This window comes from Calliopsis andreniformis, chromosome 10, assembly GCF_051401765.1.
Source record: "Calliopsis andreniformis isolate RMS-2024a chromosome 10, iyCalAndr_principal, whole genome shotgun sequence".
In the NCBI taxonomy this organism is placed as follows: domain Eukaryota; kingdom Metazoa; phylum Arthropoda; class Insecta; order Hymenoptera; family Andrenidae; genus Calliopsis; species Calliopsis andreniformis.
The window spans coordinates 4,660,512-4,677,440 of NC_135071.1; the positions used below are offsets into that span (position 1 = coordinate 4,660,512).

The window sequence follows — 16,929 nt, forward strand, 5'->3', positions numbered from 1 at the left end:
TGAACCCTATCAGAATCTCAAAGATAAATTAATCCAAAGATCTACACCTTTACTCCCAATAATGAGAAGATCTCTGTTGTACTCAAAGATTTGCCGCTCCTAGAAATTAAAGAACTAAGTGTCGAACTTGCCTCTTACGGCCTTTCTCCACTAGCTATTATCCCCTTAACCAAGAAATCAAGCTCACCTAACCGCAATCACTGCTCGTACAGAATCACCCTTCCTCGAGGTACTAACCTGGCTGACGTTTGTAAGATAAACTTCATTTTCCACACAAGAGTTTACTGGGAAAAGTATTTTTCTCTGAAACCGTACAGCCAATGCTTTAGATGCCAAGCATTTGGTCATCCTTCCTCAAATTGTCACCTTGCTCCTTGCTGTATCAAGTGCGGGAAAACGCACTTTACTCACGAGTGTAAAAAATCCCTTGATGAAACTCCGACCTGTGCTAACTATCAAGGGCCTCACACAGCAAACTTCTCTGAATGTCCCTCCCTTGTTAGATACTTTGATAAAAGGAATAAATCCTCTCTTCCCTCTCAACCTATTTCTGAGAATATTGGAAAAACCATTAACTTCTCTCCTCCTGCTTCTCAAGCTTCTATTTTAAAACCTGTTAAACCTCTTTCCTACCGTGAAGCTCTCACTGGCCCAAATAAAACACTCCCTCAATCCCAATCCTTGGCTTCTCAGCTTCCTAACCTTTACTCTGCAGGGTCTTGAGATCCTAATTAACTTAACAAATTCTCTGAACTTCAAAATATCTTTAAACAAACTGGTCAGATCTGCGACTTGGACAAGCTCCTCTGTGCGGCTTGCTCGCTTCTTAAAAAACTCAAACTTTGTAATTCCCAAGCCGACAAATTTCAAGCATTGATGCAAACCTTAATTCAACTTGATCAACCTTAAACTTTCCAAAATGTCTAAATTTCCCAACATTCTACTTTGGAATCCTGGTTCTATCGTGAACAAGATAGGAGAACTTACATATTTTCTTAATAAATTTGAAGCTCATGTCTGCCTAGTTGCAGAAACTTGGCTCACTCTCACAATTCCTCTATCCATCCCAGATTACGAAATTATTAGATGTGACAGACCTTCGGGTCAACATGAAAGTGGTGGTGGCGTTGCTATGCAGACATGCCATCGCACTCTACGGTTCATCCGGATTAACCTTATCCTGCCGGACGACATTGAAGCGGTCGCCATTCGTCTCAAATCTCCTACGATATCCCTAGCTGCCGTCTATGCTTCACCTTCAAATCCTCCACTAACTTCCGTGGCCCTTAATAGACTGATTAGTCTCCCCCCTCCTTTTATTATTGGGGGAGATTTTCACTCCGTTCCCCTAACTCCTCGCCTGTCACCGACTGGAACAGATTCCATAATATCACAGCTAACTATTCTCTCACAAATGACCTCGCAAACTCCGCAGAAATAGACTCACAAATTAACTCACTTGAATCCTCCTTACTCTCCTCGCTTAAAAAATCAACTAGCTATATCCAAAACGATAAATCTTCCCGTCTCGTTAAAGATCCGATGCTCCAATCCCTGATACAATTTAGGCGTAGAATCCGTAAATCTTTCCAGCGTACAGGAGTCTCATACTTCAAAGGTTATGTTAAAATTATTTCAAAGGCCATCCAGCATAGGCTTAAAGAAATTAACTCAAATGAGCTCCAAAAGCGGCTACTAAACATAAAAAGAGCTAACCCCAACTTTTGGACCAACTTCAAAATCCTTACCAACTCTAAAACCAGTTATCTCATCATTAAACTTGACAACTCAGCTCTTACCTCAGCTAAGGAAAAAGCCGATGCCTTCACGCCTCATTTTGCCAAAATACACAACGAAGTCTCCAGTTGCCCATCGCCATTTACCTCAGAGGTCAACGACTTTCTTGCAAAACTTGAGACTGTACAACCCACATAATTTCAGCTTCATGAGTGCTCTCCTAGACTAATTGCTCAATACATTCACAAACTCAGGAATAAAAAAGCTCCTGGTCCTGAGAAAATTACTGCTCTTATGCTTAAAAATGCTGATAGAAAAATTATCACTCAAATATACTACATTTTCAGAGCCTGTTCACTAACCTATTATTTTCCTAACTCTTGGAAACTTGCTAAGGTCATTCCTGTACCCAAACCTGGTAAGCCCAGAGACTTAATATCCAGCTATAGCCCAATCAGCTTGCTATCCATCTTGGCTAAACTTTTTGAGAAAGTTATTCTCAATTATATTAAGTTCCATCTGAAAACCAATAATATTCTCATTGATGAACAATTTGGCTTTAAACAGGGACATTCCACTACCCAACAACTCATTCGAGTTGCTCAAACTATTACACATGAAATTAACATCAATTGGTACACTATCATGGTACTTCTTGACCCAACACAAGCCTTTGACATGGTTTGGCACACAGCCCTGCTATACAAACTCTCTAAACTTGGTATCCACCCGCAAATCATTCTCCTCATTAAATCCTATCTCCCCTCAAGACGCATTACAGCTTTTATCAAAAACTGTACAGCTGATCCTATCACTATTCATGCAGGTGTTCCTCAAGGATCAATCCTAGGCCCTTGCCTCTTTAATATCTACATTAACGACATTCCTAAACTTTATTACACTCGACTGGCACTATATGTTGACGACACGGCACTCTTGGCCACTTCCTGGAACATCAAATATTCCATATCTAAAATCCAATCGCACCTAAACCTAGTAGCAGATTTCTTCGCGAACTGGAAACTTACTCTTAATCCGAGCAAAATTCAAGCCATTATCTTCTCCCGATTATCCCCCCCCCCCCCCCCCCCCCCCCCCCCCCCCTTTGTGGGTCTCAAATGGCGTGGTCAAATCAAGTTAAATACCTGGGAGTAATTTTTTATTCCAAAATCTTCTGGACTCTGACTGTTAATGATCGCATACATAAAGCTAGACTAGCTGCTGGAACTTTGCACCATCTGCTGGCTTCAAATTCCTACTTCAGTAAACATCTCAAATTTGTTATTTACAAAACCTGTATTAGGCCGGTTCTCATCTATGGTTCTCAAATATAGATGGCTGCCTCACAGACACATCTAACCAGGTTGCAGCAGACAGAAAACCGTATATACAACATCATTTCAAATAAGAAATTCGATTACCCTACGAATAAATTACATGAGGAACTGAAATCTGAGAAGGCTTTATTATTAGGATGGCTGCGTCATTTGATGTTAAACAATATTTAAATGCCCTGATCCGACTCACCGGTATGTATGACATAAACAGAATTTCGTATAGAACTAAAGCACACTTCCCGCTTGATCCCAAGCACTATTCTTCAGCATTAATCTCTAAAAAACCTACATTATCTTAAATCTCAATCTTTCCTACTCAGCTTTACTTCTGCTTCTTAATCCTACCTCTGCTATATTAAACTACTCGCCTCACACAAATGGCTGGCTTCTCAACATTCCTACCAACTTAACATCCCTAACCTTTCCCCTCTCTTCCCTATCCCTCTCCCCCGCATTCCTATACCTTACTTATTCCCTGCATTGCGCATCGCTTTGCGTATCTTACATGCTGCTTTCTTCAAAGCAACTGTGCACTTCACTTTGGATTTCGCCTAAGTTTAACTTGGGGTTTTTTGCAAATTTTCCCTTTTTCGTAAATTTCATGGTGTATCTATTAATTCAAATTCAGGAAGGTAACCCCAGAGCAGCACAAATCAAGTTTCTCCGGTAAGGGGGCGCTCTGCTCCTAGGCATGGAAAACCTCCAATCAACGAACCAAGGAGGAAAAAAAAGACGACACGATTACGGTAAAAGTTACGGTTACAATTACGAGTACGACCACGGCTACGATATACGGACTACGAGACGATTTGCAGTAATCACGGTGTCCCTTGTTCCTTTCCTGTATTTTGCTGTTACTTTTCTGTATTATCTGTCACGTGTTTGTATTACTCGTCAATTGTTCAATAAAGGATAGATTCAAATAATTCTATTCCTACATTACTGAGTTAAGAATTTATTTTGCAAGAAGACAATGACCTGAAACAAGCCTCGAAATTGCGCCCATGTTATTTGGATGAACAACACTAAGCCAAAAGAATGGTATATCCGTTTCAATTGTCAAATCTGAATCCCACAAAATTCTTGTGGGATAAGCTAGATAGGCGGATAAAAGCAATATTGCTTGAGAGGAAAAACATCATGTAGTAAAAATTAATGAAAGATTTAGTCAAATTAAACCAGTAAATGCCGACAATTATTTTCAACAAAGGGTGAATATAGTGACATTTCATTGATGTCATTAAAACTTCTGAATAGAGATTAAGGGGACTCGGCAGTCAAAAAATCGATTTTTTCGTTTGCATTTTCTGGAAGTGCTATCCTTCCCGAATAAAATGCCGCTTAATTTTCGTGAAAATTCAGAAAATTAAGCATTTGGCAGCCAAAAAGGTCGAGCGCAGTACAGTATCCCTGTGCGGACGCTGATATGCGAGGGACATCGGACAAGACAAAAGCAATCGTCTGATAGTCTACCTCGATACCTGCATACGAATCCTTTGTTTATTCTGTAGAGGACGGTTCTGTAGAAGTCACACAGACCTTTTCTCTGTAATATTCACATAATACTATTATACTAAAATTTTGCCGTTATTCTAAACGCTTTAGACGCTTGTCTTTCAGTCGTGACCGAACATTCGAAGCGAGAACTGTGCTGTATACGTTGGAAAAATTTTTACATCTGATTAAATTGTTATTCATTGTGACTGATCATGAATGAATCAAAAATGGACAAGAACAGAAGAGGCAGGCCGAAGAAACGTAAGTTTCACGGTAACCAACATATGGACTGTAGTGAAGACCAGGAAGCTTCATCATCGAGAACACACAGTGACAGTGGCATCGCTTATACTGTTATCTTCAATCTAGAATATGAAATAATAGACTTCTTTTACGTTTTTAACATTATTGCCTCATTAGTGACATGCAAAGACTGTGGTGGAAGTGTCAAGTTTGAAAACTGTTTGCACCGCTGGCTAGGTTTTTAAATCAAAATATCATGCGATAAATGCAGTGACAGACTCATTCATTCCTGTGCTCCATCTTTTGTACACAATAACATCATGTATGAAATTAATTCAAAACTTATTGCAGTTATGAGATAATTGGGTATCGGGTACAGTGGTTTGCATCTGTTTTGTGGGCGTATGGATTTACCTACGTCTTTAGCTCGACGTACATGTAATACATTTGTAAAACAAATGCGCAACGTCGCTGCGGCTATTGCCAAATTATCAATGATTTCAGCGAAAGTCATCTAAGAGCGAAAATGAAGACAATTTGCTGGTGTCAGGAGACGGAACCTGGAGGAAACAAGGTTTTCGGTCATTTCATGGCGTCGCATCCCTTATCGGACACTACAGCGGAAAACTTATCGATGTTATAATCAAATCCACCTACTGTACTGCATGTAAACTTTGGGAAATTCGCAGTGGTACCGACAAATACGTAAAGTGGCTGGAAAGTCATGAAAATGAATGCCAAATAAATCATGACGGTTCATCAGGGAAGATGGAAGTGGCCGCAATTTTAGAAATGTTTAGGAGATTCCAAGACCAGTACGGAGTCAAATATAAGCTTTATATTGGAGATGGAGATTCCAAAACTTATAAAACAGTTATGGATGAAAAACCGTACGGCGACGACTTTTTAATATTAAAAAAAGAATGCATTGGACACGTGCAAAAAAGAATGGGTACGCGGTTGCGTAATTTGAAAAAAAAAAAAAATATCAAAGGACTTGTTAGTTCAGGAAAACTCACTGACAAAGTAATTGGGGAATTGTCGAAATATTATGGTAATGCCATAAGAAATAACAGTGACGATATTGAGGGAATGAAGAATGCAATTTTAGCCACACTATATCACAAGTGCTCGACAGACACCAACCCGCAACATTAGTTTTGTCCACAAAAACCAGGAAGTTGGTGTACCTGGCAAAAGTCAAAAGCTGAACGAAAATTAAAAACTTATAAACACAAATCTGCACTTCTTCAAGATGTATTTGAAGTTGTACGTCCAATTTACGAGGATTTGAGCAACGAGGAGTTGCTTACGCGATGCATCGGCGGATATACACAAAATGCAAACGAGAGCTACAATGGCTTAATCTAAAAAATAGCTCCAAAGACAGGCTTTAGTGGAGCTGAAGTGTAATAGTCGAAGTCGAAATAGCAACGTATTTATCGGCTTGCGTCTTTAATAATAGCTTAAAACCATTGCTGTTGTTTCTGGCACAATTAAACGTCAGAGTTGGAGTGCGGGCTGAAACAGTATGCGAACAGGAGGACGAACAATGGATACACGACCCTCAAGTCGACAGAAGAAGGAGGTCTAAAAAGAGTCGTATAAATAGAAGAATTTGCCGAACAACAGCAGGCTGATATTGAGGAAGCTTTGGAGACATCCTACTACTCTGCTGGAAACTTTTAAGCGAGATATGTAGAAGTTATCACACCGTAAAATCTTTCAAAACTTTAAACGCGTTTTTCTCAAAACCATGTTTTCTCTTCGTTTTGCAGTGATTTCCAGAAAACGGAAGTTCCGATTGATCTGAAAAAAATTGGGCAAACATAAAACATGTGTAATTTCGGATGGAACCTCAAAGTAACTTCATAAAAACCCTTATTTTGACAACAAAAGAAAACGGCCCAATTTTTATATAAAAAATCACGCTTCTACAGTTTTATGGCCGCCATTTTTATAATTATAAATTTTGTTTTCCAGAAGTTCTGTCTGAAATTGTGACCCTTATCATGAGAATGCAACACGTCAAAAAAAAAAAAAAATGTTTGCAATCAGAATCACTCCAAAACCACATCGGCGTCTGCAAAATAACATATACTTTGGACAATAGTAACTCAGTCATTTACATGTTTATATCATCAACAAAAATTTTTTCTTGCTCATTAAAGTACCATTAAACATTGTGCAAAAGTATAAGTCTCAATTTCAACCCATATTTTTATAATAAATTGTCAAAAAATGTTAAATCTTAACCCAATTTGACTGCCTAGTTCCCTTAAGACCTAATTATTGTTAATAACTAGTATAATTGCAAGTATCATATAATTTATTCTTATTATTATCGTTCAAATAAAATCAATATTATTCTCATATAAATAATATCATTAGTATTACCATATAAATAATATAATTATTTCCATATAATGAAAGTAGTAGAATGTAATTATAATACAAAAAATACATAGTCAATCAATATTATTATCTTGTTTTATATAATATGCATACCTCGTCCTTTATTTTGTTGACGACAAATCACAGCCAAACCATGTTGTAATTGAAGACCATCTACAACATCCATTGATGATGTCAATACATCTGCATATATTACTAAACGTCCCAACTTTTTTGAAGTTAAATTCTGCAGAAAAAATGTATAATTCAATTAATATATTAATAAGATAGATTCTACTTATAAGTAGGTTTTCAATGTACAGGTTGTATACAAATTACATGTCATGGTCAGTTAGATTCTGTGCTCTTGGATCGGTGCAAATCTATTAAAGAAATGGACCGTCAAACTGACTTTGGCCTATTTTTACAACATCAACCTTTTTTCTTTATTGTGACGTGAGAGATAATTTTCTGAAAGAAAATTACCTTGTTTTAATCGAAAAATATATCGTGATATAGTGAGAGATAGTACTGAAACCTTGCGTTCAACACTTTTATTAGCGATCAACGGGATGTTCAGCAGTTAAATTAACCTTGGTGTTGTATTCAGATTCATTTGACCCGAAACAAATTTCATTTTCTCATGACCTTGTTATTTATATAAGTATAGTTTTATCGTTTCATGACATTGTTCCACATCATAAAATAATTACTGTACAAATGAAATTTTTCAACAGCTTGAGAGGGCACAGCAGGTCACGAGACTTTTCAAAATTGATATTTCGGTATATGCACGCACGCACGCACGCACGCACGCACGCACGCACGCACGCACGCACGCACGCACGCACGCACGCACGCACGCACGCACGCACGCACGCACGCACGCACGCACGCACGCACGCACGCACACACACACACACACACACACACACACACACACACACACTTGAAACGCGTGGATTTAACTGTTTAAGTTGCCGGCAAACACGCGCAATCTTTTTAATTGCCTAATTTCTTTCTTTCTTCGATTTGTTAAAAGGAGGCAGTGGCGGATTCAAGAGGCTGGAGATGTCACAAATTTTTAGAGCCCCATTATAATAAATAAATTATGAGGAATATGTATTGTTTTATTTTTATGCAAAATTAAATACACATAAAATCCAGAATATTTGGATGAAATATTTGAAAAGACATCTGTTTCACATTTAACCCAATAATGAAGTCGCTACAGAATCCAACTTCTAGATGCCAAAACCTAATAATAACTCGGTGAACTTTCATCTGATTTGCTTCAAATTTTTAATGATTGCTGGTAGCATTATTCTGTTCAATTATACCGTTGCACATACGGAATTTCAACATTTCTTCTTTTTCTTCTTCTTCTTATTATTATTATTACTATTCTTCTTCTTCTTCTTCTTATTTTTGCTGTTGCTGTTGCTGGAAATGAGCCTTTTTCTATGTTGATCGTTGCGCCCTCTATCTTGTCTGTCGTGGTGGTCAGTCTCTGGTCTGTGAGCTCAAGCAGCAACCACATGTGCAAATGAAATAAAGTATCGTGCTAATCAACGTTCAATCTACTTCTTAACCTGCAAATATTCTATCAATTGTTGCTGTTCGCTGTTCGCTGTTCGCTGTTCGCTGTTCGCTGTTTGTTATTTGTTGTTTTATCACAGATAAAAGAGAAATGATGAATACATATTTACGTACATATTTGTTAGGATCCTGTCTTAGGGGTCTTGAGGTGACCGCCTGTGCATAAATCCGGTACCGGTGATACCCCCAGACATTTTTTATGAAATTTTGAGGGATGAGTCTCGGAGGAATGACGTTATATGGAATACCTCTATATATATTTCTTATGAACAATTAATATACGTGTCTCTCGAAATTAATAACCCTTTCTAAGTGCCAGATCCTGCATTCGATACCCTGTATAGAAAACACTTTTTTGTCTTTTTAAAAGATTTAGATTGTCTATAGCATTATTTCACAAACACTGCAGTTGGTTTGTACACATTTTCATTCATAAATACTCTGTGACGGTGCGGATAGCGTCGTCCCTGGGTTAGTAAATCTAGTAATGAGAAGGGCTGTACGGTTTCCTTGCGAAACATGTGCTGAGAGACGCCTCCTGGAGGAAAATACTCTGAATCCAAATCGCCACTAATTTCGAGTGCTTCCGTGCGGAGCGCGCATGATGCTACAGTATCGTGGAAAGGACTTGAAGGGCATCAAAGCCGTCCCCGTTCCCTGGTCGAGCAATTTCCGAATTCAGGCGCCGTATCAGCACCAGACGTTACAAGGGTACTCCATCCTCGGAATTGAGAGACTTATCGTCGTCGCGGAGAACCAGAGGAGCCACAAGAAATCTGCTGAACTCGAGCCAAGGAAAGATTCCGCGGCGCAGCTTTTCTAGAGAGACTCAGAAAGAAGGCGAGGGTGGAGGCGGGCCCGGAGGTTGTTGCCCAGGAAACAGAAGCCACAGGAAGTCCTGGGGCCGAATACCGAGAAAATGCGGATCGTTGCCGGAGAGGAGCTCTCTGCTTCTCGCATATGCGCTTGAACCATAGCGAGTACGCTGAGGAACTAACACGTTTGCGCGAAGGAGAGACGTGCTGCGAATCGGAGGAGTCGCACGCGCGCGTGGCGAGCGCTGACACTCGTTGCCGACAAACGACAGCGAACGTTTGACGATTTTGAGATTTTTGACAATAGGACCATTTGCGATAATTAAGGTAAGTTGCACAGATTACGTTGGTCTGGATTTTCAAGCACTCTGTGCCATAGTGCTGGACGTGAGAGTCAGGTTTCCTCTAAGGGTGTCTCGGTTGTTTTTCGTTGTAATTTTTCATTTTATCGTTTTCCAGCGTTATTCCAGCTTCATTACGACCAACGTATTTCTTTGTAATGCGCGAATCCACGCGTGCTGATTGTCGCAGACACGTGTCATAACGTATCGTCGAACACCCGTGATTGTCTTCCGTTACCGTGCCGTATCACATGGTCCACCATTATTATAATAAACACGTATGGAAGATACGTGCTGTGTCATTCTCCTTCCAACGTTTTCGACCCACGACCTATACTTTGCGACAAGCTAGCCAATCCTCCTTGCCGTACCTGCGCTGTAAATTGCTGTGAGTTTCCCGGATCTTTCGTTAAATGACAAGAAAAGTCCCTAACACCTATCCGAACAGTATTCCCTTTTGCCGAACGACTTGCAGAGCAGATACGATGAAGTATCACGCATCCCTGCCTCCAATACACGGCATCTCGAAGCGGGAAAATAGCATGATAACATATCTAAAAAATATATTTAAATTTTCTCTAAAATAAGTACATATTACATGTATACAGGGAGAGGCTATTAAAACCGGCCACCTGAATAACTTGGCTGCTATTGGTGATAGCAAAAAATGCGTCAGGCCAAAATTATTTGGTATCGAGAGACTGAACATTCGATGTTACTAGTTTTTTGATAGGTGGAAGCGTCAAGAAGATATGAAGGTAATCTCTGTTTTTTTAAATGGAACGGTATGTTTTTTTACTTACATTCTGATAGAGTATTTCAAGACGAATACAATGACCTATTGGAAAAGTCACTTGTCGTCTGGGTTAAGCTAATTGGGATGAAAAATAATTTACTTTGAGGAAATGGTCGAACACTTCCTTGCCGTCTCTGGTTGTTGATATTACTTCATCTCTGTCTTGCAATCTTTTGTTATGGGACGTTGAATGGAAATAAACATTCAATCACGCTGTACGCTTCATCAGTACAGGGTGTAAAAAAATTAATGGTCACGGCTTCTAGGGGTGAAAGTAGACCTCTGGATCGGTGGACATTTGTAGGCAATTTGGAGAGCGAAGTAAGGGTGCAAGTGGCCGAGGCATGGGCGCAAGGTCGACCCGATGAGACCGAGGTGGAGTTTATGGTGCAGACGTGATCCATCGCGATTTTTAGGAATTGTAAGAATCGCGTTTAAGTAAATTGTCAATGGACATTGACGCACCGTAAAACTCCATCCTGCAAGCCAGATGGGGAAAACCCAGGCAGCGGCCGAGAGCTCGGGCGAGTGCACCCCACGGTCTCCACGTGCCCTTACTCCGCTGACTTCTTTAGGCGGGTGGGTTTTCCCAAATATTCCGCAGATCGGATGTAGTGGGGAAAAACAACCACTCAGGATAGATTTAAGAGAGGCAGCGTGTCAGCAGAGAGTCTGTCTGAGAAAACGAAGTGAAATAGGAATCGGAATTACGAACTCTAAATAAACTGTTATTATTATATGATAACCGTTCATTTTTCTATTAAAACCTCGCTCGTCCTCCCTACACATTTGTAAAAAAACCCGTCCGCAAAATTGTTTATAACATTGAAAATTAATGTTAATTTTTTTTATTACGTAATCGTATTCAGATCGTTTAGTAGAGAAAATGTCTGAAAGGAACCATATGCCGGAAACGGACCGTTTAGCCAGGAAAAATTGTCAAAGATTTGGCTTCGGTTTGATTGTGTAGAGTCACGCACAGGGGCATGGACATACCACTACTCTGTTACGCGGCAACGGTACCCCCAACGGTGAGGCCCAACACAGCAGTGTGGGTATTCCAAATAAAGACGTTTAAAGGGACAGAAGGCCTAGCAAGGTGCATTGACCTAATGCCGGAATAGAGTAACTTTCTTTACTTTTTACTACTCGACGCATGATCTGCTAAAGCTAGTAATCTAGAATTATAAGATTATATGTAACTATAATATATTTACTCACTCGTTCGATGCATAAATTATCTTCTGCGCCTCACCCACAGGACACTGCCGTTTTCAGTAATGTCCCTTAGTAGTCTCGCCTGGCCATCGGCTTCAATATGTCCACCACCACAATTTACACAGTTTTGTAGACGATGTTTCAAATTCCGACGCACTTTATTAAATATATCGTCTTTGCTGCGTAATATATGAAACGCGTTATTTATACGCAGTTTCAGTTCGGCGGAAGCTTTAATTTCGGCACCCGATTTATAAACAATGTCTTTTACTGCTCCCCACAAAAAAAAGTCCAGTGGATTTAAATCCGGGGAGCATGGAGGCCACAAGTGCGGAGCAGGTCTTCTTCCGATCCACCGGGATCCAAACATTTCTGATAAGTGTTCCCGGACTGGCCTGCTGAAATGCGGTGGTGCACCATCGTGCATAAAATATATGCGTGTCCGTCTTCCGCGTGGAACAATTCTACGTAATTCTCCCAGCAGTATGTTTTTTAGAAAATTTAAATAAATACTGCTGGTCAACGGCGTCGGAAGATAAATAGGGTCAATTATATTGTCGCCGATGATACCAGCCCATACATTTATGGAGAATCGGCCTTGATTAAATTGTTACACCATGGCATGTGGATTCCTTTCTGCCCAGATCCTTGTGTTCTGTTTGTTCTGTAGATTAGTGCTGGAGAAACTACTTTCGTCCGTAAACAGAATATGTTTTAAGAAATTTTCGTTTCTCTCTAGTTTTCGGAGCATCCAATTGCAGAAATCCATTCTTGCCGGATAATTAGCTTCCCTCAATGCGTGGACTTTCTGAAGGCGATATGGTCGCAAGCCCTCTTCGCGAATTACGCGGCGCACTGTCATGTGAGACACGTCCACGCGTCGTGCAATTCCACGGAGTCCCATTAACGGATAGCTCCGTGCAAGTGACCAGATACAAGTGTTGCGTATCCTTCTTCCAGAGACATCCTTAAGGATTGGAGAGGACAATAGAGAAAGTAACCGTGACTCCAACACAGCTTTATACCTACCGCTGTTCTAAAGCTGGGTAAAAAGACACGTGCGTTACAAAAGTTTTTCGTTCGCTCTTGTAAACTCATTATAGACAAATACATGATTAGACCAAATACTAGATATGTGGGAGAAAAGTAAGGCATTGTAGATACATTATACATTACACAGACAGATACATTAACATACGGTATGCACTAAGACTGTGGTAAGATAGTCTTTACTTTCACTAGTATTCTACAAGGCCTTACTTTTACAGATACACTTGTATCTGGTCACTGTTAACTTCAAATTTTAGCTAGGAAAGCACTACAGCATACAAATGCCATAAATTTTGTTCTTAGCCGAGCTCTTCTTGTGAATGATTCTTTCGACTATTCCCTTAGCTTTGTCTAACCAATTGCAATGGGTTTTTTTTCATTATGCTGAAGGTTAGCTGCATCTTGTGAGGGTTTTCGAAAACCATGCAAAGAGCTCGGGAAAGTCAGAATTGGTTTGACAACGAGACAGCCAACACCTCGAAACGCTTACCATTTCGTTTGCTTGTGCATTATATTTATCCTCTTTTTTCTTATTTCCTTTATTATTATTATTATTATTATTATCACAATTATTATTACTAGTAGTATTTAGGACTAGTTAGTAAAGTTTCTTGTGTGTTTTTTTATGTATAGTTGTGTGTTTTTTATAATACATTATTAATGTTTGTGTTTTTAGTGCTATTAGTCTCGCAGTTGTAGTGTAATTTCTATTTAGTGTTAGTGGTTTAATTTAGTGTGCACTATGGAGCGACGCATAAGAAACAGTGACTCTACGTTTAGAAATGTGCGTCAAATGTTGCGAGCAATTGATGCAGCGGACAGGAACTATGTGCTAGCTCGAAATATATATTGCGAGTGGTTGCAAAACAGTGGAAGACGCATCCGACCTCGGGACGTTCCTGACAGAAGAGACTTTCAAAAGGTGGATCATCGATTCAGTGAACTACCGCTAACTGATACTGAAAGAAGTGCAAACCACCGAAATGCTGGTCGACCAAGAACGCATTGGAGGAAGGAAGAGCAAATTATAGCCCTTGCACGGAGCTATCCGTTAATGGGACTCCGTGGAATTGCACGACGCGTGGACGTGTCTCACATGACAGTGCGCCGCGTAATTCGCGAAGAGGGCTTGCGACCATATCGCCTTCAGAAAGTCCACGCATTGAGGGAGGCTAATTATCCGGCAAGAATGGATTTCTGCAATTGGATGCTCCGAAAACTAGAGAGAAACGAAAATTTCTTAAAACATATTCTGTTTACGGACGAAAGTAATTTCTCCAGCACTAATCCACAGAACAAGCAGAACACAAGGATCTGGGCAGAAAGGAATCCGCATGCCATGGTGTAACAATTTAATCAAGGCCGATTCTCCATAAATGTATGGGCTGGTATCATCGGCGACAATATAATTGACCCTATTTATCTTCCGACGCCGTTGACCAGCAGTATTTATTTAAATTTTCTAAAAAACATACTGCTGGGAGAATTACGTAGAATTGTTCCACGCGGAAGACGGACACGCATATATTTTATGCACGATGGTGCACCACCGCATTTCAGCAGGCCAGTCCGGGAACACTTATCAGAAATGTTTGGATCCCGGTGGATCGGAAGAAGACCTGCTCCGCACTTGTGGCCTCCATGCTCCCCGGATTTAAATCCACTGGACTTTTTTTTGTGGGGAGCAGTAAAAGACATTGTTTATAAATCGGGTGCCGAAATTAAAGCTTCCGCCGAACTGAAACTGCGTATAAATAACGCGTTTCATATATTACGCAGCAAAGACGATATATTTAATAAAGTGCGTCGGAATTTGAAACATCGTCTACAAAACTGTGTAAATTGTGGTGGTGGACATATTGAAGCCGATGGCCAGGCGAGACTACTAAGGGACATTACTGAAAACGGCAGTGTCCTGTGGGTGAGGCGCAGAAGATAATTTATGCATCGAACGAGTGAGTAAATATATTATAGTTACATATAATCTTATAATTCTAGATTACTAGCTTTAGCAGATCATGCGTCGAGTAGTAAAAAGTAAAGAAAGTTACTCTATTCCGGCATTAGGTCAATGCACCTTGCTAGGCCTTCTGTCCCTTTAAACGTCTTTATTTGGAATACCCACACTGCTGTGTTGGGCCTCACCGTTGGGGGTACCGTTGCCGCGTAACAGAGTAGTGGTATGTCCATGCCCCTGTGCGTGACTCTACACAATCAAACCGAAGCCAAATCTTTGACAATTTTTCCTGGCTAAACGGTCCGTTTCCGGCATATGGTTCCTTTCAGACATTTTCTCTACTAAACGATCTGAATACGATTACGTAATAAAAAAAATTAACATTAATTTTCAATGTTATAAACAATTTTGCGGACGGGTTTTTTTACAAATGTGTAGGGAGGACGAGCGAGGTTTTAATAGAAAAATGAACGGTTATCATATAATAATAACAGTTTATTTAGAGTTCGTAATTCCGATTCCTATTTCACTTCGTTTTCTCAGACAGACTCTCTGCTGACACGCTGCCTCTCTTAAATCTATCCTGAGTGGTTGTTTTTCCCCACTACATCCGATCTGCGGAATATTTGGGAAAACCCACCCGCCTAAAGAAGTCAGCGGAGTAAGGGCACGTGGAGACCGTGGGGTACATTCGCCCGAGCTCTCAATAGAAAATCCACGGTGGCTGCGAGAAGAGAGTAACAACCCGCGGTCTCCCCTCTCATTCCATCCATTTCTATCTCACTCTATCCATTACTATCTCTCTCTATCTATTACCATCTCTCTCTATATTTGTATCCTTCTAATACCTTATTATTATATTACCGCGTATCCTATTATCTTAATACTAATTAATATTTTTGTGCCTTATTTTTATATTATATATTATAGGTTCCAATTATATTTTAACATAAACACAACGTATGTCGTACGTTTTCATTTACAATTAGAATTAGATCGCCATTAGAAATGACATTACGCATGCGCGTACTCCGACTAGCGGGTATATAAGGAGCTGCGAAAGCAGCAAGAGACACACTTCTCCCTAGCATCAGGTTCCGAATAAACGGAGATCTTGGAGGTAGCTGATATACTCGTCAAGTGAGATCGAGACCGCTCCTTTAGACGTAGCGACCGTTTTCCAGAGATCAATGGTATTTGATGTTCCTTTACAGGTTCAGTCTGAAGTAACCTTATGACAGGTGCACTACGACGATTCCTGTTAAGTGCAGTACGGGCGACATCTTGGAGGAAGCTGATATACTAAAAGATCGAGACCGCTCCTGTAGAGGTAGCAACCGTTCTAGCAAATAGTAATTGATGCTCCTTTAATATAGAGCTCGTGCTCGCCGGAAGCAGACGAATCGCCTGCCAACAAGCGCTAGAAACCATTCCTAATCGGACACATTTCTAAGACCGCTCCTGAAGAGTCTTTTCTCCAAGGTAGCGACTGATGTAGAAAAAATAACGTAGGGCTTACGGATGCTTAGGCAATTAAGCAAAAATTATATGTTTCATGGAATCTTGAAACCGCTCTGAAGTTATAGCCACCTATAACTTTGGCAGCGACCAGGGCATACGAGACAGAATCTATTGTAGATACATACACAACACACTGCGCCTTGTATAGAGGATCCTCTACCGCGAATAATATCACCTAACTTAACTCTCGTTTAACGATATATAACATAACTCTTGCGTTATCGAGATAAATAATTATAATCATATTTAATATAACGTCACATTCATATAATCACACATAATATAACCTCATAATATAACCTCATATCTTATGATTTTATTAATATTTAACTAGATTAGAATAGGTATCAATATTGTATTAAAGTTAGGATTAAAATAAGTATTTGTTGAATAAATTATTGTTAAGAGAGATATAAGCCTTGAA

At 39.9% G+C, this 16,929-nt stretch overlaps 1 protein-coding gene and 1 pseudogene across 2 annotated transcripts in view; one reads left to right on the top strand and one right to left on the bottom strand.

Annotated features, from left to right (window-relative positions):
• Nucleotides 1–16,929, bottom strand: part of Hcs (holocarboxylase synthetase-like protein) — a 348,010-nt gene that overhangs the window by 91,772 nt on the left and 239,309 nt on the right. For both annotated transcript variants that reach the window (XM_076386483.1, XM_076386482.1), the window contains one exon: nt 7,323–7,455. In XM_076386483.1, coding sequence (XP_076242598.1) covers nt 7,323–7,455 — 133 coding nt within the window. The remainder of the gene's footprint in view (nt 1–7,322; nt 7,456–16,929) is intronic.
• Nucleotides 5,583–6,185, top strand: LOC143184921 (uncharacterized; annotated as a pseudogene).